This window comes from Orussus abietinus, unplaced genomic scaffold (genome assembly GCF_000612105.2).
Source record: "Orussus abietinus isolate OABI.00-Male unplaced genomic scaffold, Oabi_2.0 scaffold41, whole genome shotgun sequence".
NCBI classification, from domain to species: Eukaryota; Metazoa; Arthropoda; class Insecta; order Hymenoptera; family Orussidae; genus Orussus; species Orussus abietinus.
The window spans coordinates 905,175-932,369 of record NW_019394496.1 but is presented as its reverse complement, the minus strand read 5'-3'; the positions used below and the strand labels follow the sequence as shown (position 1 = coordinate 932,369).

Below are 27,195 nucleotides of genomic sequence, written 5' to 3'. Positions count from 1 at the left end.
GTAGGGCAGCGCGCTCTCTCCGTCTCCGTCCTTCCCGCGGCCAGCGGGCTCGCCCTCTCTCTCTCTCCGGCGCCCGCGGTCCGCGGCCGGTCCACCCTCTCTCTCGCTCTCGCGCACCTCTCGCGCTTCTCGCTCGCGGCGCTCGTGGCGCTCGGAGAGCTCGCTTCAGTAGCTGCAGAGCCGCCACGCGAGTCGGTCGAGGGTTCGTTTGCTGGTCCCCCCCGCAGTCTCCTAGAGGTCTTCGCGCGTCGAAATTCGCAGTCCTTGCTCACCGCGGCCGCGAGGGCCGAGCTCGTCCGAGGAGAAGCAAGGAATTCCGATCGACGCGGTATCGGTAGGCAACTAGGGTTCGAGTTACCGAGTTCGAGGGTGGTTCGCGCGCGGTCGGCGGTTTGAATTTACGCGGGAAACGGAGCCGCGACGCCGGAGTGACCCGCTCGGCGACGGCGGTGCTCGGTGAGTGGCGATGAGTTGACTAGTTGAGCCTGTGAGTCGGAGCGGTGCCCCGAGTGACGCCTCGAGGAACGCAAGGGTCGCGCCACCTCCGGAACTCCGGAACGCCGGAACACCGGGAGCGCCGCCGAGACTTTTTCAAACTGTGCCTTACCCCCCTTGACGCCGACCATTCTTCCGGGCCCGGCGCGACATGGACTTCGTAATATTAAAGGTAACTTTAAAATACAGTTTCTCAATATCGACCTTTCTATATTTCCGATACCGAGATCAGTAAATATTCGGATTTGGCGAATGTTTTTGACTCGCTGCGGAGTAAAGAGAATTCAAAGTGGTTCTTCGCAAAGTTGGGTACTGAACTTCTCCAGGTAACTAAATGGTACTTTACGGTCTTCAAGGTAGTATTAACCGTTTTAGTGCCAGGGGTTTTTAAAAATCCGTGTCGGATTGTGCTATGAAGCGCGATAGCGTTGCGAATCGACGATCGGGACCAAACATCGCGACACAATTCACCACAGTACGAGAAAAGCGCGATCGCGCTGCGTGGCACTAAAACGGTTAAGGGCGTTACCGTACTTGTAATATGTACGGGAATAAAATAAAATGTATATAATGAACGAATCGTTTCTATGTGCATTGAGTACATTTTTGATACGGAACCTCTTTTTTCTTTAGGTTTTTTTTTCTTGGTCTGAAAAACTACTTTGACGGTCGAAAGAAAATTGTACCATGCAGTGGTTAATGTACAATTAAAGCTGTGAGGCGAATTATTTATTATTATGTATGTTGATTTATATTTAATGTTTATTGAAGCTGCGACGAGGACGTAAAAGTCGTGCACATGAAACGTGTACCACCTAGTAATGGACCGTAATTATGAATGGCGAATCGTTATTTTTAAGGCGTAGTAAATATAATAATCTCGAGAACGAAATTTCATTTGACCTCACCTGCCGCAATAAAGTTTCATTAAGGGCTAAGACGACGAAGAATTATTGCGGGGACAAGAAAATATTGCTTTACCGGTATTTACTGTTACGAAGATGTCTCTCTCTTTTTTTTTATCTCGAGGAAATCACGGTTTTGTTCACGATACCGTTCACTAAAATGACGTAAAGATGGGCGTAGTTTCTGAGAAATTTGGAATATTAAATACCACGGTGTTTTTGTGTACAGATTCCCAGTCAGGGTTAAGTGGAGATGAGATATCGCGTTTTTTTCGAAATTATTGCCCGAATATGCTTGAATATGCTTTAAAATGACTCGGGAAGTTGAGTATATCCCAAAAAAAATATGTCAATAAATAACAAATTTTAACATCCTCAGTATTTAATACGGAAAACCTATCTCCTTGTCGAGTTTCTTGTTTTCCCCCATTTAAGAATTTTTGGCAGGTACACTTTTTGCAATTACTTCCTTATAAGACCCGAGGCGTTGCCTATTGCATCCAATATTAATAACTTTATTTCGCGCGAGATACCTGTGTCTGCAGACGCCCCGTAATTCGTTCGCGTTTCGCTTCTCGGGGAGGAGAAATTCAAATTTTTCCCGAGTCGAGTTTCCCCGAGTGAAAAGTATGGAAGGAGACTTTAATTTCACTCCGGGTGCAACCGGTGTAACGAGTATGGCAGTGCCCTTGACGTCCATGCACGTTCCCGGCGGGCCCAAACTTTCCTCCGTGTGGATTTTATTATTGCAAAAGCGCGGAGGGTAATTGTAGTCCCGCACGAAGGAAAAACGATCTCGGAAAGTTCCTTTTCCGTGGGAGTGCCGGAAGTCCTCGAAGCATGTACCGGCGCGGCCGGTGAAGGTATTCTTCGTAGAATCGCGGCGGCCCCCGTGCCCGGCTAACTCGCGGGGGAATTTGAATTTTAGCATTTAATTCGGCCATAATTTCACGGTAATTTTCGGGTGATTTTAATGGAACACGTTCCCCCGTTCACCGGTTTGCATTTTAATCGGATAATCCGACCGCGGGTGGCTGTATTTTGCGTCGATTGTTTCGCGGACTCGGAGGGACCGACTGACCCGTGCCGTTAATAAGTACGCAAAATTGTTCCCTCGGCTAATGACTGCGGCGGTCGGATATAAAAGTAGGGGAAAAAAAAGAACAAAAAAAAATCAAGAGAAAGAAAGGAATTTTTCAGTCTTCGTTAACTAAGATGACGGAGATCATTATATTCCAAAGAGGGAAGAGTGCGTTTTTTGTCCGCTAACGCGCGAATCCCGCGGTCGACGAAGGCGTTTTTCCTCGGATCTCGGCGGCCTCTATTCAGAGATGATTTATTTAATTAAATTTAACTTGGTCACGAGGGTAAGGTTATTTTTGGCCGAGCTTGATGAAAAGTGCTCTCTCAGATATCGGCTTGCATTCCGGATTCCAGTTGGGTAATTCAAATGTCGGCGTTCACGTATTAAACAGGGTGCAATGAAATTTGCGCCCACGTTTTACGCACCGTTATTCTTGCCGGAAATGGAGTCGGAAAGTGCAATATTTTTCGGCGGTGCATGGTTTGCCTGAAATTATTTTTACAGGGAAATCGAGTTGCAATAAGTGAAACGGAGATCACGCCATATTTCTGCAGATAACAGAGCGCGGCTGTTAAGCGTTCCGGTGAGGTGACGAATCGAATACTTTATTATTTCAGTTATTCGTATACGAAAACATTGGTAACTCGAGATTTGATTCTATTTGACAAATCCGTGAAGGAGGGAGGTATTTATCATACATTGAGCACGGCGAGTCTGTCGTGAGTACGCGAGTATAAGGATTGCAGTAAATTGAGTAACACGCGGTCGGTATTTCGTAGGTTACTCCGTCTCACTCTCCCTTTCGTAACTCTCATTCGTTCGTAATAATATCTCGGATTACATTAAAAATAACCATCTCGAATACATGCTTGACTCGAGTCGGAGTTGAAGTATTCGACTCGTCCCATCCCCAATGCGTTCAGCTAATCGACGCGCTTGGCTGGATATATCTCAATTAATTATTACGCGCAAAAGATGCGTCGTAGAAAAAAAAAAAGATTCTACAGGACTCGATTTTCAAGAAGGATGGCGACGCGTAAACCGCGGCCGCACGAATTCTGTCGGACCCTGTATATTCCCGACTCCAGGCAAACTGACGTTCTCGGTCAGCTGACTCGCGCCGTTAATTAGATATTAAAATTATTTCCTGCGGTCTTCGTTAACCAAGATGACGGCAGATCATTATATCCCGGGGCAAGAGGAGCTAGTATTCCTTTTTCTCCCGTCCATTAGCACGCGGGTTCCGGCAATCCGCTCTCGCGATTCGCTTCTCGCGTTTATCGCGTGGGCGAGTGTCCTCGTCGCGCTCGACGATATCGCGGCCCCGGATCGAGGAGAACATCTCGAGGCTCGGCCGAGGAAGCGAGGAAAAAGCGAAGGCGAAAAGCCAGGGAAAATCCGGGCCGGGAGAGCCGGGAATACGTATCCAGGACTTGCGCGGCGGGAGGAATTTTGCGCGGCTCTTCGCGCGCTCAAGCATCTCCGAGGCAGCGCGATAGGCGAGCTTTTTTTACCGATTCTTCCCACCGCGTGGCACGTAATTAATTACTGCCCGGGGGAGAACGTTCCAGATAGACGAGGTCGTTCTTCTTGCGATCCCCGGGACGGGAAATTAATAAGGAGGAGGCATCGATACGCGGATTAGATGACGCGAAATTTGACGCGGCGCTTATCACTCTCACGGAGGCGATCCGAAGGCGAGATGACGTCGAGGTGGAGAAGTCGCAGTTGCAGTTGTTAAGCCCTTCCCCCTGGAATCGAAGGAACTCGCAGAAGGAAGACGATTCTACGTCTCGGTAACCCGAGTTTACCCTTTAAGGTGACGCGAAAGTGGCACTCAAAGGGTCAATCGTTTATGAAATTTCTCTGAGAAACGAGGGTACCGAATCGTTAGAAATCTTGCCACGTGAATATGGATACCCTAAGGAATGTTTCAACGACCATTTAATTTTATTCTTTAAAACGTGTTTACAGAAGTTATAAAACATTTTGAAAGAATGAGATTTCACGGGCGTCGGGATCTTCCTTAGGGCATCTATAGACAGAGGTAGAATTTTAATTAATTCCGTCCAGACAGTTCGGAGAAATGTTTCGCAACGACCGACCCCTCGGATGACACTTTCGCATCACCTTAAGCTTTACACCGCACGAGGAGCTTGTCCATCTCGGGGTGGATCCTTTTTCCCTGAGATATCGCAAGAATATCGAATTCCTTGTGTTTTAAAACCGGAAGTCGAAGTGGATTATCTTCCGCGAGGAAAATTGATTTTGTAGCTCACGAGGTCGCGCCACCTCGATCGGTCCCTTCAACGCGAACCTTAAAGCCCGCTCGACTCTTCGAGTGCCGTACACGCGGATGCGCGTTTCGCGAGCGTTATCGCTCCGATGGCACGGAGGTGTATGCGTGGGCGAGAAACGTTACCGATGAAACAAGTGGATTATGTATATGTCGGGAAAAAGATGGACAACGATCGATCCCGGTTGATAGTCGGCGCGGGTTAAGCGCCGGACGCGGCGACCGCTTATCTCCGGAGTGCTGCGCGATAAGAAGGTCGAAAAGATGCCGAGAGGACTCATCGCCGGCGTTCCTCCTCGTGCCATAGGGTTGAAACACGTTACCGCGACAATCTCGAACTCGAGTGTTCAATAATTAGCCGGAAGAGCCCGGCGTCGAACCGGGTCCGTTGTCTCTCTCTTCCTCCCGCGACGGTCGAAGCGGATCTTTATTAGGTTTCCACTTTTCCTCCGTGAAGGGCGTTTTTCAATTAGGCCGCTCTTGCCCCTCCAAGTGTCTCGTTCAGTTTCCGAGCCGGCGAGCAGAGCTAGACGCTCCTCCTTGGTCCGGCTCCTCGAGGGCCGGCGCGCTTTTCCTACGTTTTCGGCCATTTTTTTCCACCGCTTCTCCCAGGTTCCTCGGAGTTTCCCCTGGGAAACCGGGGCGTCGGGGGCGCTCCTTGCACGCCCTCTCGCGTCTGAGCTTTTGCCCGGGAATTAGGCCGGCTTAAGCCCTGGCGCATTAGTGTTCGAATGCGGTGCCTGGCCGGGTGCCCTCGCCCTTTTCGGATTGTGCCCCTCCCCCAGAATTTCTCGTCTAATTTATTTTTCCATGTCCTTTTTTCTATTTAATTAGACGAGGCCGCGGGACGAGAGCTGTCGCTGCTCTTGCTCGAGATTCGGATCGAAATTCGTTATCTCTTCGCGGGGCCACCACTCGAGCTCCACCGACGGGTTAATCGATCTCCCTGGAGCGAACCTTAAGATCTAATTAAAGGGATGCTGAGAGAGGCGAGTCCGCTGGGGGGGATGTGCGAGTTTCCGCTTCTCGGCGGTCCGGCGTCCGAGGATCTCCGTTCTTTTTTCCTCGGTTTTCCGATTTTTACCCGTCTTCCTCCGTGAAAGCTCTACCCGAGCGACGGGCGTGTTGCTCGCACGCTCTCTTGCCTCTTCACCTCGCCGAGGAAATTAGGTCGTGTTAAGCCCCGGCGTTAATCGCCGAATGCCCGGCCTCGCCCCGATGCTCTCGCCTTCCTTTTCCGAATCCTTTTACCCCCGCGCCTTGATGGGACCGAGTGAAGCGAGAGGCTCTCTTCGTCCTCCCTTCTCCTCTCTTCGTCCGGTTGCTGGGAATTCGGGGGGTTGCTTGAAATTTGGGCCGGGGGCGGAGCTCGAGCCGAGAGCCCCTCTTTCTCTGCGGGGGGTAGGACCCTTGCCGGGATACCAAAATTTCACCCCTCGGACCCTGCGACCGAATGTCCCTTCGAAATGACTTTCCCGATCTCTCTGATCTTCCCGGGGGTTCTTGGATCTATTCTCGATGCCTTCCTCGACCTTATTATCACCGCGCGATTAGGCGCGGACTGTTCACCTCGGCATTAACGCGCCCTCGGATAACGAATCGCTTAATTTAGCGTGAATGGGCTCTCGTGTGGAGAGACGACCGGGTCTCGGATATCCTCGGAAGAGGTCTCGATGACCTCTGGATCTTTCTCCATTGGCCGTTTCATCCTCGCCTACCTATTTTTTTTCTTTCCTTTTATCGATCCACCTGTATCTGCCTATCGACTTAAGGTGATATGAAAGTGGCATTTGGGGAGTAAAATCGTTTATGAAATTTTTCTTCGAGCTGGATGGATCGAATCGTTTGAAATTTTCCCACGTGAATATGAAGGCTCTAAGGTAGGTCCTGATAGCCATGAAATTTATTTTTTGGCTAAGAAATTAAAATGTTTATTAATGAATTGCAAAGAAATGAAATTTCATCAGGGTCGGAACCCTTTCTTATGGCCTCCATGTTCAGATGGTAAAGTGTAAAAAAGAACATGTCGCCTTAATTTGCGCGAGAAATGGAAAGCGGCTGTTTGGGATGTTCTATTCGCGACAAGTTCTAATGAACTGCACGCGGATTTGTCGCTTTACGATTTTAAATGTCAACTCGTCCTGTTTGAGCACGACAGAGGAGAAATTAATTAATTCGTAAATGGATGTGGATCTTATTAACGTAGTATAAACGCGTCGATATTTTCTCCGGTGACTGTGTAATGAGCGTTGATTAAACTGATTTCACGTGCCGTTGCAAAATGCGTATTTACACGGGAATCGCTCCATTCGCGATTCGTATAAAATCATCGATTTCGCCGTCATTAGTCATCGATTTAAATCGCTCCTTTTAACCGATGCCGACGGTAATGTACATAATAGTCGAGCCGTGAACGCGAATCGGACGCGTAGCGATTCATCGCCGCCCCGAAGTTAATTCGATTCATAATTGGTTTCAAATAATTGGAACGAGGTCAGTTCTTTAGCGAACATAACCCTGGAGCGCGTATCAATATGAGCGAACCCGCGATTATTTGTTAGAGGATCCCGGTTATTACGTGAATCTAAAATTTCGGCACCGACGCGGGCGGTCCTTGCAATTTTTATGCACTTTTGTGTATTTTTAGAGGGATCGAGTCAACTGCAAACATCGCAGGGTATATTTTCAGTGCCAATTAGGAATGACAAGTAGAACGAATTAACAAACAGTGGATCCATTTCGTGTGTCCCTAACAAATTCGCTAGAATTCATGAATTAGAGGAAAGGGGCTTCGCTTACCTTATTTTATTTTTGTATCCGAAACGTATGAAGGGTGCAGCTTTTGCGTTACCCTTTCGGGTGCTAAAGGGGTATAGGAAATCCCGACTAGGTCTTGTCGAGAGTGAAAGCGCGCAGAAAGGTGCGAAATTTAATTGAGAAAATGTAGCGATCTCGCGAGGGATACTCGATGCGACATTGCTCCGTCGTCGAATGAAATCCCGCGAAGTGCGCCCAAGAAAAGTTGAGACAAATGGAAAGTACCCTTTTCCTACCTCTTTTTCTCTCTCTTCGTCGTTTCCCTTCTCCGTTTCGCGGTTCTCCTTTTTTCCCGTTTCTTTCCCCGCTGCTCGGGGTTCATACGTAGCCTCGGTGAGGTACCGACGTCGGATATGTATCCAACGGCTCGTGGCGCGCGATTTAATTGCTCTCGTCGGCAATATCGGTGTACTCGTATAAAGGCTCATTACTCGCGGCACATTAGCCAGGGCTACACTTAATCGCTAATTAATCCACAAAGTTACCGTTAATCCCTGGCGGTGCTTCCATGAGTGCGCGCGGGCAAGACTGGCGAACCCTCTCGAGGTTTCCTAGAAGAATCCGCAGAAGAATGACCATTCGTTAATCAATCTCCGCCGTTAATTAAGAGCGAGCAAGGACACGGTTATTCCGAAATTCGGGGTTTACATGTAACGGAGCGTTAACGGTAATTGGTTCCCGATTATCCGTAAAAAAATAAAAATTTTTTAATATTCTCTCGACAATAATTGAACTCCAGTGCCAACGTTTTGAAGGTTGATTTCTCTTCGAACTATGAATTCTGTACACCCGTTTCGTACCCTTATTCTCGAGCCCCCTCCTCTTCCGGCCGGCACGGCACCGGTCGACGTTACCGACTACATTATCATCCGCCGCGATTTCTTCGGGTTCCTTTTCCTTTATCTCGGGTCTCTCTTTTATTCCCTCGCTCTCCCGACTAAAGTCGAATCGACCACCCCTGTTTTAAGAGACCCCGAAGGGACGACGTCGCACGTCCGAGGCATACAAAGGCGACGTGCAATTCTACTTTGCCACGGACGTCGCCGATGAGGAAAGCCAATTAACGCCGGGCGTATTGAATGGTGCGACTCGAAGGACGGGAAAATACGCGTACGGCTGGTGCCCCTCGTATGGACGGTTCTACGTTTCGTCCTTTATTATCGCGGTTATTGTTTTACCGGCAGACGAGGCTGTCTCTGCCCCTCTCGGGGGGGTGGTCGTTTTGTATATCCGCGATTCTTGCACTTTATTCCTACCCTCCTTTTCCCGTCTGATGCGCCCCTGGACCGCGACAATAGGTGTGCACTTTACCGGGGCGTGTTATGTATTATTTTCTTCAATTTCCTCCCCCCCCCCCTTTCTCCGTTTCGCGGCCCGAGGAATCCAGCTATTTTTTCTCTCTCTTTTCTTCGCTCTCCCTTTTTCCCTCTCTCTCTCTCTCTTTCGCGCCGGCCAATGTTCTGCGGCAGTGGTTATTTGTTTCAATTCAATATCACCACCTCCCCGCCACCCGCGCACTCTTTCAGTGGTTATTGTGTTCTCGAACTCTCCTCCCATTCGCTGTCCGCTTGGGCGTTCTTTAATGAAAATAGAAGGTCCTCCCGGTTTGAGGCACATTTTTCAAACGCGACCAGTCGAAGGCACTTTGTTATTGGCTTCGTTTATTTTCTCCTCGCATTTCTCCCTCACCCGCCTTCCGCCCCCTCCCTCGTTATTTCCGCGAATTACTATCCGTTATCCTCTCTGCCAATAACCGCATTAATTCACCCGTAACGCCAATTCATTCCATCGGCCGTCTTCACCTGGATTTCCCACAGCCGGTCTTCTTTTTATCCGATGCCTTCCATTCTTCCTGAAAAACAAAGCCCGGGATGATTTCTCTCTTTGTGCGTTCTTATTTCTTCCTATGTTGCCCTCCCCTTCCTCCATCCCGCGCTTCCGTCCTCCTCTCTTCCCGTTTGGTCAGGATCGTTACGTCGTCTCTGCTGATGTCATTGATCTTCCCTCCCGTCGATTTTTACTCCTGCCTATCGATCCCTCCCCCCTACGTACGCAATTTCATCGTATTCCACCCCTAGAGGGATTTTTTACCGCGCAGCGCGAATTTCGCCGAATATCTCGATTTACTATTTTCAATCGAAAACCTTGGGCACAATTCCTTTGCAATTTTTCACGGATCTCACTTTGGGATTAAACGAACGTTCCACGGGTATAATATATTAGGAAAGTGACATCGGATTTCGAGGTGTACTGCCGCGTTGAATATTTGAAGCGGCCCCCGGAATTCGCGGGGGGTGGTGGGGATGCTCGGTTTCTGGGGCGATAAATATTAAGCGGCGTTTTAAAAAGTCACAATAAATCCCGTCGGGACACGGGCCCATTAGACGCGACAAAATCCGCGTCACGCCCTTTCCAAACACGTCCATGTAAAACAGCCGACTCTCTCCTGGTGGAGGCAACATGCAGCGAATGCATCGCCGAAAGAGTGCGCCAACCCTTCCTCCCCTGGTAGCCCCTGAAAGCGAGGGAGAGGACCAGGTCGAAATAAAGTCGTTTCCCTATAAATATGATATTCCGCCCACCCGGCTGGCGCCCGATAAAACAACGGGTCCCGGAGTCCGGGGTGAAAATATATCTCCATAAACGTGCACTTTTTTTTTTACATTCCTCGCGGGCTCTTTTTCTTTTGCCAAGCACCCCTCGTGCCTCCATCGCGCCTATCTCGATCCAGGTACTAAATGAGGGTTTAAATCAAACATGGTAAATAAAATCGTTAAACCGGGAGACCTCCGTGTACGCTCCAGCTGGGTAACTTAACCGTAGGGACCAGCGATGGAGAGTTGGAGAAATGACGAATGGCGTCAGGTGTCGATGACGTTTTCATGACGAGAACGGTATCGAGGTCGGGCAAATGAATTCAAGGCGGAGGAAGGGAGTTCGGGAGGTAATTTAGGTTTACTGGGCGCCTCCAATCTTCGGCAACTCCGAAATGGAAGTCGGCGGGTGGAGGGAAAGGGGCGATGCCCGCGGGAGGAGAAATAACCCACGAAAAGGGGTTTATTAAGTCAAGGAGAGCCCGCGGCTGGGGAATAACACGGAGTTATTATCGGCATGTATTTGTTCATCCCCCGTTCTGTATTATTACACACTTTATCGTCGGTCCTGCCGGGGAGGCGCCGGGGGATTTTCTCGGGTGAAAGTTTTTCATTCGCCGGGCGGATAGGTTCCGCGGGTCGGAGTTTGCAAATCTCTCGCCGCGCCCCGGAACTTCTCCTCGATCCCTCCCTCCCGGGGGTGGCGGGCGTCGAATGGGCGTTGAGGGGGACAAGGGGCTCCAAGAACTCCGGCCAACTTGCTCTCTCTTTCTCTCGGCGGCGCCTCGGATGACGGCTCGGATAGGAATTTCGCGAGCTAGCGGCGAGGAAACGCGCCCTGGCCGCGAATTGATGGCGCTCGTCTTTTTCTTTACGAGCCTTGGGACTGTCGCAAATCGCGAAATGAACACTCCGCCGGGTGACCGGGGCACGCGGGGGCGGGGTTATTGAATTCCAAATTGCGGCCTTGTTTTCTTTTTTTTTTTTCTCGGTTTTTACGATCGCACCCTCGAGGGGCGGACGCGCGTCATTGGCGAACATCGGGATCCCCGGTCGAGACGAGCCCGAGACGGGGCTGGGGGATGGAAACCATTCGAAGGCGTCGAGCTCGTGTTTGGAGGAAGCCTTCGCTCGCCTAGGGCTCGGCCTTGATTGCCTGAAAGTACGTTAGCAACGAAACGGCGCGTAATTGCATTTTACACGGACTCGGGGAGAGGGATGAATGATTATTATTATTCTCTTTTTTTTTTCATACAGAACTACGTCTTTGTTCTCGTTGCATGTCGGGCTACCAGATTAACGCTTGAGTGTAACGAATAGTGGACGGGCGAGTACGCGAGAGAGACGAAAACATCGCGTAATTTTACGTGTAATGTAGACATTGCGGTTCTGTACAAATGGTTAAATTCTCGATGTTTTTCGACGCGGAATTGTGTTTTTGTTTTCGTGGCGTATGTGGGTACTGACTCAGTGCTCGAGTGTAACGAGAATCAGACATGCGGGCAGGCAAGGGAGAGAGAGGGAGACGAAAACGCCACGTAATTCTACGTGCAATGTTCGCATCGCGGTTCCGTTCAAAGAATGAAGTCCTCGAATATTTTTTTCTTTTTTTTTTTTTAAATCCTTATCCTATATAGTTTCCATCGTGGGTGATATAGCTACCGGAATACGTGCCTCCCTCATTTTAGGTATCCTCAAAGTATTGGCGAGTCACCCAGCAAAATGAGGTGTCCTTCCCCTGATGGGGTTAGTGCAACCGCGTCTTTCCCTCTCATTCATTCGCACTTCTAATCGTCGCCTCCCTCTTGGAAATCGAGATACGAGGGGGTGCTAGTTCTCGGGCTGAAACCCTTGGCAAAAGCTTCTCGTTAAGGATTTAGGTGCGCGAAACCTTGGCACCTCCGGGTTCGGCTCTGAAAGTACATTAGCGCCGTAATTGCGAGGAATCGAATTTCCCCAGCCCCGCTCCCGCTGGCCCCCGGTTTTTATGCAATTATTTTACTGCTTTTTCACCCGGCGGGGGGAGGGGGGGGAGAGACGTATTAATAAAACATCCCCCCTCCTCCCATGGAATATCGGTGTCGGGGCGCGTTAGCCGTTCCCTTTTCCCGAAGAGGTCGGTAATTGCATCCTTCAATCTTATTCATTCGAACTCCCAATCTTCGCGTCACTTGCAAGAGAACCGCGGGGTGGAAAGGGTGGTGAGAACCTCTCCTCCCTTTCGGAACTCTTGCAAGGTTTCTCGTTGGGGTTTAGAAGTACAACCTTGGCACCTCCGGTTCCGTCTTGATTATCCGAAAGTGCATTAGCGCTGAAAGGGCGAGAGGCCGCGGAAAGGTGGGATCGGGCTTTCGCGTAGACTCGATTTCACCCCCGACCCCTGTGCATTTAGCACGATGGATTATAACGCGCAAATCCTGCCACGCATTTGCGATCTCCTTACCCGGAAAGCCCGGCTTGCCGCAGCTCCGCCATTGCCGTGATTTATCATTAGGTTAATAAGGTCTCTCACCTGCTTGTGAAGGGGGGTACGAAGAGACGATCCGACTAGTTATGGCGACCGAAGTGTTGAATCGTGGTCGAATATCGATTCCGGTTCGAAGGCCTGATAATTAATCTTTGAGAGTTTCTTCATTGCAACAGTATTCGTGCCGAGGGATGAACCGATCGATCGCGATGACTGAAATGTCAGGTCGTCCTCGAAAATCAATTGCGACTCGAAGGGTTGATAATTAATTTTTTGAGAGTTACTGTATTGGAAAAGTATTCGCACCGAAGGGTGAACCGATCGATCGCGATGACTGAAATGTCAGGTCGTCCTCGAAAATCAATTGCCACTCGAAGGGTTGATAATTAATTTTCTGAGAGTTACTGTATTGGAAAAGTATTCGCACCGAGGGATGAACCGATCGATCGCGATAACTGAAATGTCAGGTCGTCCTTGAAAATCAATTGCGGTTCGAAGGGCTGATAATTAATTCTCGGGGGGTACTTTATTGGTAAAGTATTCGTACTGGAGGACGATAGATTACGGGGTGCACTGGAATGCTAGGTCGTAGTCGAAAATCAATTGCTGTTCGAAGGGTTGACAATTAACATCCGAGAGTCATCTCATTGGGAAAGTCGCATAAAGCGTTTTCGTGAACTCTACGGAAAGAAAAGGAAAAAAAAAAAAGTTAAAATTTAAGAAGGTTAAAGAAAAGCGATCTTGACATCGTTTGCAAAACGGGATTTTTGAATTTAGATGTTCCCTTAGAAGAAGAAAAAAAAACCGGTGTATCGGAATAGGTAACCATTCATGACAAATTCATGAATCTACGTTTGCAATTCAACGACTGGGAATGCTTCTTTTTTTCGAAGGATTAATCATGGATGCAGGTCGTACCCTTTCATCGCGAAGAATTGAAACCAGTTAGTGTCGTTGTTGGGTCCCATTGAAGTGCTCAAGCCTGACAATAATTTTATTAAATTTGTATTATGTCACGTTTTCAAAGTTAAAATGAATATTAATAACATTCATGGGGAGTATAGGTGGAGTGGCGATTACGGATGCAAGAAAACCGGATGGTGATAACTGCGAGGCATTAATGACCGGCCCTGTACGCTTCCGTTAACATTCCTATTGCACCGGAAACCACCTTCGTTAAATCCAATGAAGAGATCCCGGAAGCGCGCGCTTTTTACGGCTTTGTGACCATATTCACTGGATTCAGAGACCGTCTACCCGAGTAATATCGCGGACCTGGGAATATCCAGTTTAAATAGTTTCACACAAAATTTGCCTCGTCGAGAGGAGGACGATGCAATTTACAATGTAATTCACTTTCCAGTGTTGAAAATCTCGATTACGAGATTAATACTTGGGATCGTTTCCTCATACATTTATATCGCGGCTTGTCGTTCACTTTAAGTGTACCATAGATAAATATCGTTTATTGATGTGATTGTCATACATTTTTACTGTACGCTTATTATTAAACATAGGTACGGTTAAAACGAAATTTCTATGAAGTTGAACGATCAAACGTGACATATAATTTTTGAGAGAAGGTACATATAGCTATTTGTATCGGAGCTCAAAAACGCGTAGCTAGTACAGGAATTCTTATCATTTCTTATCGAAAGGAGAGTCACCAACGTCCGCTATTTTAAATATTCCAAAGCGTGCTGTCGCCCGGGGCGGCGATTGACGTCAATGGAAATGCGGTTCGTGACGCGATTTATATATTTATATATAAAAAGAAGCGTTAAATTTTTGCTCCATCCTGCGATCCTGCCGGTCGGTAAATCCTCAAGGTTATTATTTCGAGAAGGATCTCTCATCGACGGGTACCGTTATGCTCGTACATTGACAAGTATTTTCCGTTACTAGCGAACATGTCGTGAAACCCCGAAGTGGCCGAAGTCGATACCCCGGAGGCGAATTAACGCCTTCAAGTAAGGAGGAAAAGCAATCAACGCGCCGGCAATGAATTTCGCACCGCGGAACGTAACGGCGCCGAGGAAACGAAACGCCGGGGAAAATCTCCGGCAAATTGGACGCGAATGCGCGATATAACGTGACAAAGGAACTAATTATCGCGTGCACGCGGTGAAATCGTCGCGCGGATTATACTCGCGTGCGTAATTACCGTCATTGACGATATTTCATTTTGCGACTCGCTGCTTGCGAGGTTAAACCTTATCATTTCGAGCGCTCCTCTCGCATTTGACGGCGCTATAAAAGCTCCAAGGAAAAAATTGTCCTTTTTTAAATATACAAGTATGTGACAACCGGCATAAGACCTTTTTAATGTATCTACTGATCTTCCTACGAATATCCGAGATATTAAAAATATTAATTTTTATACTGCATTTAATGTCGCACCGTGCGCTTCGTTCTCCCTGCATTGCGGCTTATGGCAAGGGGAACCTAAGGTTGGCGAATTTTGGTCCGAACGTTGGGGCGAGCCTCGGTGTATCTTACTAATATCCCGGGACACGGTCGCTTATGAAGGATAATAACCCTTGTGTCTTGGGGATTACTGCGTCTGCGGCGTCGCCGAGTGCGCCAACGCGTCGAGGATTTATGACTTATTCCTCAAGGCGTCATAAACGTCCCCGACGTCGAGGACACGTGGAGGGCTAATCCCGCTAGGTAATACGGCGGAAATGTGTGCTTGCGGTAACCGTATTTTTCTACGGCACACACCCGGCTAAATGATAAGCCGCTTTCGAGCAAGTGGGCTCTCTGTCCTTACCTCGGACCTCCGCACTTCCTGCGCGCGTCGATGCGTCGAGTGCGTTGCCCACTTCAAGGGTGGAGTACACCTCGACGCGGCCACGTGGTGTGACGGCTCTCTTTGTCTACTTTATTGCCCCTTTGCAAATAATTGTACTCTTGTGCCGCTCCACGTGTACGAGGTGCGCGATTAAGCGACTGGGGCGAGGGAGCGCCGCGGACATTGAACTTGGACTGGCAGGGACTTCCGAGTAAATCAAAATCTTCCTGTATTAACGGGGTTAGTAGGCTGCGGAGGGCATTTTAATCTAAAGGGAATTAAAAGGTGTAGGAAATACTTACGGGGCTGTTTCACTTGGCGTTTCAGTCAGAATTTAAGGTGAACGTGGTTCTCATGTGCTTAAAAATGGCAAGCTTGTGGATGTTGGACATTTTGGATCCTTCTTCATGACGTACATAATTTATATTAATTATATCTTTCCAACAAAAATTTGATTTTTTGTTTTACAACCTCCTATCCCCTATAATCGAGAAAGCACTTGCTTAAGAGATCAGTGTTTTTTTGGTTCGCCCTGATAGAACAAGCATCCAGTCCTCAAGTACAAGTCCTGGTCGAATACATTCAAAACACGAAGGACATAACTCTCAACCGAATTTGTTTTCAAGTTTTTTATTTTATTCAAGCAATAATTTTTCGCTGATAATTTTCTATTAGGTAATTCTTGTAATTTTTCCCCGTGAAGTCACTTGGTCCGTAGGAGATCTTTGGGCGAGGAAAACGCGTCGTCCGATGTCAATCCTTTTCCAAATTGGCAGTGATTTTGAAGTCGGTTAACGCGTAAATACGAACAGAAATGACACGATTTCCGGCGAAACGGGTCGCTTGGGAACGATCGACTCGGGCTTAATTTCGGTGGGGAGTTTTAGTCGGGCACGCCTCGGCGTAGGAAGAATTAATAGGAGGTAAAGACCCGGGAAACGCGACGCGTTTATACGGCAACGACGCCGGGTAGTGGGTGCGTTAACGGCGGGGTGCGGGCGTCGTCTGTTCGCGACGTCGAGTGCGACGCCACTTCGGGGCTGAAGTGGCAGCCCACGTGGTCCGCGCACTTTTGTCCGAGGAGGCTTAACCCTCGCGTTACCCTGACGTGCCGCGCCGACTTCGACGTCGACGACGAAACCCGACGAAGAGGGACCTTTCTTGGTCTTCGTTCGAGGTCGGCCCGGAAAATGCGTCTCGCGTCTTGCGTTTAAATTTTCACTTCCCATCTCCGCATGGTCGATCGTTCATTGGTTGCTTTTCTCCTCGTAAATATAACCGGCGAGATTTCTCCGTCGTCGTAGTCTCGCGATGGACGCTTTTCGTAATAATTTTCCCTCGGTTGGGCAGAGACCTTCCGACCTTTCACGCGGGACGGAACGAGGAAAAGGTTTCAAGGAGTCTTCCTGGCTCTCCTTTGGAGCAGCAGTCGCAAGGAGTGGCGCTAACCTCGGAAGATCACTCGTTGTCGGACCTGCGAAATTAGCGTGACGTTAAGAGAGCCTCCTCTTGCTCTCCCGCGTCCTCCGTCTGTTCGTGCCTTCTCCTTTGAGAGCGTCCTCGCTCCTCGGGGCCCTTGAAATGGTCGCCAACGTTACGGGGGTGGCTTTAAAAAGGCCTCGAGAGACTCCGATAAATTTCAAGTCGTCCTCCAGATACGCAACGGTGGAGGCGATTGGAGGTGCAAAGGCACTTGGTGGATATTGGTAAGGGATCCCGAGTCTTGGAAACTTCTCTGGGAAGCAGCCCTTAAGAAACATTGCTCGCTGGGTGGTCGCGTCGTTTCCTTCGGCAGAATTTTCCAAACCACCTTCAATGATATCCTTAATTGTTTAATCGATCAATTTACTCAACGATTAATCAGACTCCACGTTGTGCAGCAACCCTGCTAGGATATGATGTTCAAGTCGATAACTTCGTTTCATAATATATATGACGTACCGGTTATTTATTTTTCTTTATTATATATATATATATATATATATATTGTCTGGTGTCGGTACACGTTTACCCTTAAATCATAGAAATTTAAGGCGTGCACATTTGATGCACGTGCCTAAGTAACCTCGGGTCAAGATTTCGGAACTTGAGCTGGCAACGATCTGCCGGCACCCAATTGCACATATATGTGCACGTTTACGCATATTTTCACCCAACTGCACTTATATCCCGCGACTGCACATGCGCGCGCCCTCGTTCTCTGCGTCTGCACCCGTCGAATTGGTTTCCACTTCGGGATCGAAGTGGCCGATCGGTGGCTCGAGCCGGCAACCGATCGCGCTTATTTCGCTTAATTGCGAGTCGTTTCGACATCCCCGGGAAATAAGGTCACCGGGAAAAAATAAGGTTGTCCCGGGAACCTCGCGTGGAAGCGAAATGTTACGCCGCTCCAGGGAATTGCGCTGTCGGTGCAGCTCTCGAGAGCTGATCTGCGAATGCGTGCACTGTGTGGAAGCTGCGGTCACAATTGGTTGAATCATCCCTCCAGGTCCCCGATAGCTCCATGAGTCAGGAAACATTTGGCGTTATCATGATTTTCGACTAATGCGGACTTGGTGATTTGGCAACGGGTGGAACGGTTGGTGGAACGGTTGGTGGAAAAGATTGGATCTGTGAGCGTCTCCGTTAAGCCAGGTCGAACGTGCGGGGAATAAAAGAGCGGTAGATCGACCTGGTCGGTAACAGCAATTCCTAATTGAGTGGCGTAAACCTACAATGAGCTTGAAATTCTCTGAAACATTCGAAAACGCTCGATAACGATCGATTTCGAAGTGACATCGGTCCAGGGGGATCTGTCGACATCAAATAGACACCGAGTAAAGACCGATAAAGACTTTGGTGAGATGTTACTGTTGACAATGTGGTAAACCATCATCTGACAACAAACTCGGCAATATTGTAAAGTGACTATTACTGGCGTTGATGACGCGCACTGTTTTCTTAAAAGGTTCACATGAATTCGGAAAGAGGCGCAACGATCGATTCAGCCAGTCAGGATGGGTATCAAGGCCCCTCAATTGTGCTAATTAATATTATTTCCTACGCAAGATGTGAAACAAAACTACGATACTCGTTCAAGAATGAATGCGACGTAGTCGACAGTTTTGCGTCGTACCGGTTTATGTCAAGTTCTTAAAAATAAAACGGCACGAATGGATATCTTGGGGCGATGATACCAATTATTGGTGGTGATAGTAAATAATTATGTTGGGAAATGAAATGACCGTGCACGAGAAAGCCAGACAAACGAGGCAAATTAACGTAAAAAGGACTATCGCTAGTCCGGCCGAAATTGAGAGGCGGAGGATGGTTGGTAGGAAATTAATAAGTCGAGTTGGGTCCGGAAAAGAGAAGAGACGCGATCGACGGTTCACGTTCTCGTCGCCAAGTGCAGCAACGAACGCAGCGGAGAAACCTTTTAGGAGGGACGTTTTACGAGGAGACCGCGGAGAAAACGAGGACGGCCCTGTTTGCTCGATTGAAACTGGATTTTCTACGGACACCGGATATGGCGGCAGAATGATTGGCTGCGCACGGGATGAGATTTCCCTCTCGTTTCGTTTCGACTCCTCTCCTGCCTCTCCGGACGCGGTCTTGGATGGCTTTCATAGGAGGACTTGGCGCTGCCGGGAAAATGGGAGCACTCAGGGAAATTCCGGGAAAGTTTTCGGTCGCCGAGCCGAGGAACCTGGAACCCGACCCGGGCTCCGGGGAAGAAATCTTCCGCGAACAATGGGGGAGGGAAATATTTCGCGGTCGTTTGCGGGCAGGGAAGAATTGTTCTTTGAGGTTGGATCGCGGGGCCCGAAGTGCCTGGTGTGTCTGAGCCTGATAGGCGAAGGGAAAACTACCCGTTTGCCGCCACGAGTGGACCGAGGGAATTTTTACGTGGGGTAGACTAGAGCATAGCATACTCGGTAGGGTGTACGGTAGGACAGGGATAACCAGATTTCATCCCGACTTCTTGAGAAATAAATATCGACGGCGATTCCGGTTGACTCTTTAAAGCATGCCATTTTGGACAAAGAGTTACGGAACATCGCGTTTCGGGCTGGAATTTATTTTTCGAATTTTTTATTTCGCTAAGTGGTATCTCGTTTCCTGGGAGGGTGAACATGCAGGAAAAGCCGAGTCCACTTTGGAATTCTAAATTGTTTTGCTCGAAGGGTAGGATAAGGGCACCGCGAAGACCTGGAAGAGAAACCGAGGATTAATTTAGGCAGGAAAAGGTCTGAATTTTGTACTTAGAGTGCACGTCGCGAGTCGCCCCTCTTCGGATTCGCCATGCCAGATCGGTCATGCTCTCTCATTTGCGCGAATCTGCCGAGGCTTCTGCTCAAGCTGGTCCTCTTGGAAATTACCCCACCTCGGGGGCCCCTGGATTCCCTCTTTACTCTGCCTTCCTCTCGACGGTTTTCCATCCCTCTTTTTAGCCCTTAAGCCGGCCTTTCTCTCGCTCTGCGGTTCTATCTCCCGAACAGCAGGAACCCGGAAAAGGTGAGCTCGAGGTAAACCTGCGGAGCACTTAACCGAGCGCCGATGGGAACTCTTTACCTATGCGGTGGACCCCTTCTCGAAAAAGACACGATACTCAACCTTATATCCCGAAATTCACGCGCCGATGAATCACCCGGCATCGACTTCCCATCGAACGGATCATTATCTCTCCCCCTTTCTCCTTATCCGTCCTTGAAGTTTCCTACATGATTTCCTTTGCCAGAATTAAGGAGCAAAAGGAAGTTCAGCTCATGGCACTTTCGTTAAATCTCCAGAGAGAGAATTAAACGTGTAATAAATGATTCGACATCTTCAAAATAACTTATACTAGGTACCAAAAATAAGAAAGTGATTAGTTTTTCCTCCGCTTAAATTCAATTATTGTCGATTATGTTTAAATTAATTTTTATTTTATTTTATTTTATTTAGAATAAGACGAGAATAGAGAAGAAAATCAGGTTATTGTTATATTTTATTGACATAAATTGGGTTAGGTCAGGTTAAGGTCTTTAAACGCTTTCCTTCTGCGTTTTCGTTCGGTGATTTAGTCGCGGCTCGAATTTCTCGCGGGCGAGATGGGACGGTTTTTTTTTCCCTTTTCGTGTGGGGAAAACTGTGAAAGCGCCCGGTCGATTCGATTTTCCCTCGGAAATGGACGCGCGTGCATTCATACCGAATCGCCATTGTTAACGGGCTATTATGGGAATTATCGCGAGAATAGCACTCCGGAGGTAATGCGAGAGGGAGCTCGCCTCGTAAAAACGGGCCTTGACCGTCGGACGGCTTGCCCGCGTGCGATTTTCCGTTTTTGTTTTGCTCTTCCTTCGTTTCCTTTTGTTCTTACGTCGCGCGAAAACGAGCGGCGCGACTCCGATGAAAATTCCGCCCTGCGAAGAAAGATAGCGCAAGCGCGCAGCTAGACCTTTCATTCGATTCCCCTTTGAGCTGCTTTCTACCTCTACTTTGTTCGTTTTTTGCACCCTTATTTATTTATAGGAATATGTGCGCCCGGAGTTATTGCTCCTTTCAGGGAATGCGAAGGGTGGTACATGTTTCTGTCTGAGGATCCGTTTAATTTGGAATTTTTATTTCCGATTTGAGGAATATGTCCTTTCTGAAAATCAAATCGGATTATCCTATTATCGCAATGTTTCAGGATCAACTTCATTTCTTCAATTTTTTGTTTATTTCCACTTTTATTCCCACTCGTCACTTCATTCTGTTGTTCGAGTAGGCGGCTTATTTTGGAATGATACGGTGTTTTGGAAAATTGTATCGATATCTCATTAGGGCCCTCTTTGTTTCTCCGATGTTTGATTCCTGATGGTTAGTATTTTATGTGCACAGTATAATCAATTTAACGTGACGACGTAATTTACGGGTGAACGTGCGAGCGTTTCGAGCGAAGCCGCTTTACTAGGTGCTTGGATGGGTACTCGACGGAAATTACAGTATCGATCATAGAAATTATCAACCAAATCATGCAGCGGCCCATCCGTAGGATGTTACCGCTGATTGACTGCGTTTCAGCAAATAGATTCCAGGAAAAATGTACAGCCCTTGCAACGTAAAATTGGATGTTTTCAAAAAGGCCATAGCTTGTCATTTTCAAACAAGCTCTTGTGTGCGGAAAATAGTATCATTCTGTCTACTCTAGAATAATGATCCATTTTTTAAATTCCAAACACCGTTAGAAAGAATCGTAATAAATGCATGAAACATATATGGGAGGTTTCATTCGGATACTACATTTGCAATAAACTCGTGGATATATTTAATATACAAAGTTCGAAACTCGTTCACGCGTTCACAAACGTTGGATAGAAATTTAAACCCTCATATCTTTGTAGTTGTACTTGGAATAAAATTATACAATGTACAAAGTTTATCAATACTTTCTACCATAAATTTTCACGATCGAAAGAATATCTTTCACCTTGATTTCGTATGAATATTCGGCGCTGACGTTGTCGAACGCGTATTTCATGTCTACCCTTCAGGGTGGCATTCTTAGACGTTAAGACCCGGCGTCGATTATTCGGGTTAAGGGAGCATTGCATTGCAAATAAAATGAATCACGGTGAACGGGCGAAATTTGAGGTCCATTCATCCCGAAAACCGCGATAATGGACTTTGAGGGTCCTTCCTTGCGAGCGCAGGAGATATTTCAGACGGGGATCCTCGCAAAGGGCGGAAGCTTAACGAGGCGTACTCAGGGGTTCAATTAATATTATTATTTTCTCGCTAACCCCTTCTCGGCGACCGCGATTCTCCACGGCCTCACCCCGTTCATTTCGCTACCCTTCGAGCCAACAATCCCCGTGCCCTCCATTCTGGGTCATGTAACGAGTCCTCCCCTGATCGGGGCGCTATCAGACAACGGCACCAAGAAGGACGCGTCGTCTGATATCCTAATTCTATCGCTTATCCGCGACTTATCAAATTTCTCGTCCTCGGCTTTGGCAATTTTCGCACCTTTGATCGGGATGACACAAAAACCGCGTTCTGCTCCCAGCGGAGAGTCTGGCCGCGCATTCTCGGTGCCTATACTCAGACTCGGGGTCCTTACAATTTTAACGACCCGGTTTTCTCGTTGTGCGCCTTGTTCTCCCGGCCGACGCGTAAATGGCAAATTCATTAGATGAGGGAAAATACGCGCGGGGCTTTAACCCGAAGCACGCGGAAAATGCGAACGCCTCGCCCCCCGCCTCTTGGGCGTTTAATAAATGCGCAAAGTAAATTCAAATGTTCCCCCGTTAAAGCACAAACGTCGGGGGGGGGGGGGGCGTAAAAACGCGTCGCCGCGAACCCGTCGGCTGCAAATGCACTTTGACGGTCCTATCGGGAGGTTATTTACCTTGTTACCGACCACGCCGTCGATCGACTATTCCCCGGCAAGCGCGGCTTCGACTTAGATTCTCATAGAGTCGACAAAAAGCGAAATCCATCAGATAATAAGTGGTCGGATTCGAGGACGTAAATTGTGTCACGGGAACGTCAAGATTTTAAAGGAACGCGCTATTGTCTGCAGGTCGACTCACTTATCGCGTGGTACATCGTTAAACATATAAGTTTTATACAATTTAGTATATTGCATATAATGATGTATATTATTCCGAGACGCGTTTGGGGCGCGGCAATGAGAAATGAAAACAAAAGGAATCGAATACAAGGCTATACTTGTAAACGAGGTTGCTCATTTCGTGACATTAATGTCTTGACATCGAAATTGCCCGTTTTTTTTTTTTTTCGATGCTACGTATCGACAAGGACACGGCTTCCGGTGGCTCACCTTGAATGGCGCCAGAATCGAAGGAGGACGTTGCCGATGGTTTGACGTTGGAAATAATGCAGGGATATTGTTCGATCGCGCCTGCGTGCGGATCTTCTCCCGATCGAGTACTCGTTCAGGCTTACATACGCGCATGCACCTGTCGCGAATGATTTCCTACGGGGTCGCATCAATTAGTCGTTTGCGAGGTAGGGAAGTCCGTGACGCGGCACTCGGCCCTTCGGTTCGTTACGTCGAAGGAGGTGAATTGGCGAAAACTCGCCGAGCGAGACGGAGAGACGTAAAGGAAGAAACGGGGACGGAGACAGCGCGAGGGAGAAAAAACACGAGAGAGAGAGAGGGAGAGAGAAAGGAAGAGAGCGCGAGGTAGCCGGCTCGGCAAAAGAGAGATGCAGATAGAAGTGCTTTAATTTTTCCGACGCTCCTCGCTCTTGAGATAATTGCCATTTGCGCCAATAAAGATGAGACCTCGGCCCCCCCTCGCCGCCCCCGTCGCAGCGTCCCGTTGTAACCCTCCACCCTCGTTCCTCCCTTCTTTCTCCCTCTCCCTGCCGATCGCCCTCCTGTCGGTTAACGACCTCAAACTTTCATAGTCGAACTCGTGCTCTGTCCGTTGACTGGCCAGAACGAGAGAGACGTAAACAAGGGCCCTCTCTCTTCCTCTCCTTCCAGCTCCCTTTCCCACCCCCTTCGCGGGCTCCCGACTTTTCATCTTCCTCTTTCATCCCGAGCGGAGGTTTTCTTCGGTTTCTGGAACTGGCGAGGTCGGCCGGTGCCCACCTTTGTGGTCCGGCTTGGGTTCCCCTCGGGATTCCTTGTCTTCCTTTCCGTGACTGCCTTTTCTTTCTCTTGCACGTTTGTCCGTGCTTCTGCTTTTTTCACTAATTTCGTTCCGTCTCCTTTTCATCGCCCCGTGTTTGTTGCTCCAATCCGTGGGTTACCTCCCACCTTCGACGTCGATTCCATAAAGGAACTGTTCGTCGCGTGGAAGATTTCTCCTTTAAGAAAGATTGGCACAACGAACGCGTGATTTTTCATTTATCTCCGTTATAATGCCGCGAGGCTCGAAACTTGTTCATACGTTTACCTAACTTTACGCGATGAACTCGATTGGATTAATCGTGACTCGTAGCCTAGTTTTTGGGGCCGAGGCTCATCCTCGAATCTCGTAATTTTTTTCCGAAAATCCCCGCCATTAAAACTGGAACGCAGAGAACATTGGGCCTTGGGTCCTGCGGAACAAGTGGCACCCTGGGCGCGGAATTGTCTCCGGTAGGGTGGGATATCTCCCTGGAACATTCGCCGACGTGGATTTTCATCGCGCTTTAATATTCGGGCTGTGCACTATGTGCCCGGTAATACGTGCCACAGACGAGTCTTGCTCGGCTCCCTTGAAAAAAAGGGCTACGCGTTTTGTGACCCGGAAGTTCCGCTCCGAGGCTGCGCGACTCGCGCCTTTTGCTCGCCGGAATGTCGTTCTCGGAGAGTGCAGTAATTGCTAGGCGGCCCCGGTGAAATCTCTGAAGTGCCCCTCCGCGTTCCTAGAATTTTTTAATTATCCCGCGCAATTCAAGTGAATTAATCGACCATAAGTGCGAGCGGTGGAATAGAGGCGACGCGTAGATCGAGGAAAGAAATGGACAACTCCGTTGTCGCCACGCATTCTCTAAGCTTGGATCCCGAGTTTCTTGGGGGACCCGATGATTCAAAATGGCATCCGTTAGGCCTCGGTGGTTGTCGGGGGCACCAATGCATCAAGTGTAGTCGGATGCGGCTCATTAAGCTCGCCTCTGTTGGGTCGAATGATTAATTAGCCGAGACACCGGCGACGATTAGTCGGTCTTCTTAAGACTTCATTGTACTCGGGGCAAAGCGTCACTTGGACGGTGGCTAAAACGGACGACCATTTCGGTGGGCCATGCCAAGTTTAACAGATATGCACGATATTTCAATTTTTGAGGGTTTAAAATATTAATAATATTCGTTCATCCCCGCCCTCGTGGTGCCCTTGAGTCTACAATGAAGCCCCTTCGCGAGAGATTTTTTACGAAATTTTTTTGCGGAATCTTTCCTTCCCTTCGATCCCCTCTTCCCCCGTCATCTTTTCAGTGCCATTCACATGTGTGACATATCGCGGTATCTGGATAACGCGTGAGCGTCGCCACTTGTGGCCCTTTGATCGAAGCCGTCGAGAGCGACGACGTTCCGACGACGGCTCAGGCTCGACACCGCCGCAAGATCCACGATCGTCTTGAAAGGTCCTCGAAGTCGTGCTCCGCCATCTTTCAAGGTTACCGTGTTTGAGGACCTCCCCGGGAGATGGTGTTAAGTAGCTCTCGAGTGGGGTCTTTCGTTAGGGTATCAGGAGTTTCGGTCTTTCAGCTCCTCCGGGGAACCTCTGTCTCGCTTGCTGGCAAATGGTTATCGGACTTGAACTCCGGTATTCTTTAAAAGCCAAGGCGCCTAAATGTCTCCCCGACGGGGACTGACCTGCCCCAGCGACTTCTAGCGTGAGGCATAGAAACACCCCTGAACAAGATAGAGATTTTTAACTTTTAACTTTTTTGAAAGAACTGCGAAGTTTATCGGAGACGTCAATTTTGCGACGTGACGTGGATATGTGTGAAATCCAGTTAGAATAAGCAGTTATTTTCCTGCCGTAATGGTCATAATAAATGAGTAACGATAGGGACTTTTCCTAACGAGAAATTCTTAAACAAATATCTACTTGTATCGCTGCAAGTGAAATTAGGTCGAACGCGAGATATTACAAAGTGGCAATGACGATACTTGAAATATTTGAAAATTTGATTTGCGCGTGGGAGTGAGCGGAGCAGCAGAACGATCAATTGTTCGTCTTCACAAGGTGTCTTGTTTATGACGGGCTCAGGTGTTTAGGGAGACGGGATTTTTATCTTGGGGCAGTCGGTAGCGAAAGAGGACGAACCCTCGCGGAATTCTCTATAGATAGGTCAAAGCCTCCCTCCGGCCTTCGGGAATCGCATCCCCATCGATAGTTTACAATTCGGTCACGCGCGTGCCGTTTCGCAACATCGTGTTGCCCGATACCAGGACCTCTGCCCAAACACCTCACCGGTGTATACCAGTGGACACGAATGCCTTCCCATCGTTCAGTAATAGCACAACATCCGCAAGGAAGGCATTCAAGTTCGCCAGGGTATGTACGTGAAGCTTACATGGTACCGTTATGGGGTGGACGGTGGGTGGTTTCTTCTCGAAAGAGGTGCCCCTTAGACCCCAAGGAAGCTTAGTAACATACTGCACAATAGATTTGCCCTTTTTGGAACCTACATCTGTATATATTTTAGAAGTATTAAACTTAACCCAAGTGACGGCATTACGGAACCACCGAAGTTGAGTGCGAAAAAAGATTACTTCCCTGAGGCAACACAAAATCCATTTATGGTTCCAATATTCTTTTCTAGCGGCGACAAATTGTATGGCACTCATTCGTTTGAGTAGGGACAACAATATGTTTTTGCCCGTTGAAAGAAATTCATTTGCTAATTTAATGAGCAGTTTTTCTATAGATCTGAAAGAATGGTTAAATCTACGATTCGGTATAATTGCAAAGATTTTTGTTGTCGGTGCGATTATTCCCGCAGGAGGAGGAAAACTTTTATCAGCAGCGCCGTTCTTTGCTAAACGTGCAAATATCTTTTCTTCCATGCGCGTCTCAACGGCGGTGAAACGAAGTCAGCGCCCTCCGTGGACTCGTTCCTCGACCGCGATAGGAATGCAGGTGGCAAGTTAATCGTTGGTATAAAATCGAGATCCCTCCTGGCCTCCTAAGGTGACGTCTCGGAACGGTTCCCAGCAGGGCACTGCTATCGTCCCACTATCACCGAGCTATCGTTACCCGGTCTCGGGCGAACGGCCAGGCCATTAGAGATGAGCCACTGGGTGCGCGTCCGAGGCACCAATACCTTCGTC

The 27,195-nt window shown here is 48.4% G+C and overlaps 1 protein-coding gene across 1 annotated transcript in view; it reads left to right on the top strand.

Annotated features, from left to right (window-relative positions):
* Positions 1 to 470: 470 nt before the first annotated feature.
* LOC105699937 (PDZ domain-containing protein 4) overlaps positions 471 to 27,195 on the top strand; it is a 152,637-nt gene continuing 125,912 nt past the window's right edge. The window contains exon 1 of the mRNA XM_012425390.1: positions 471 to 667. Coding sequence (XP_012280813.1) covers positions 647 to 667 — 21 coding nt within the window. The 5' untranslated portion in view covers positions 471 to 646. The remainder of the gene's footprint in view (positions 668 to 27,195) is intronic.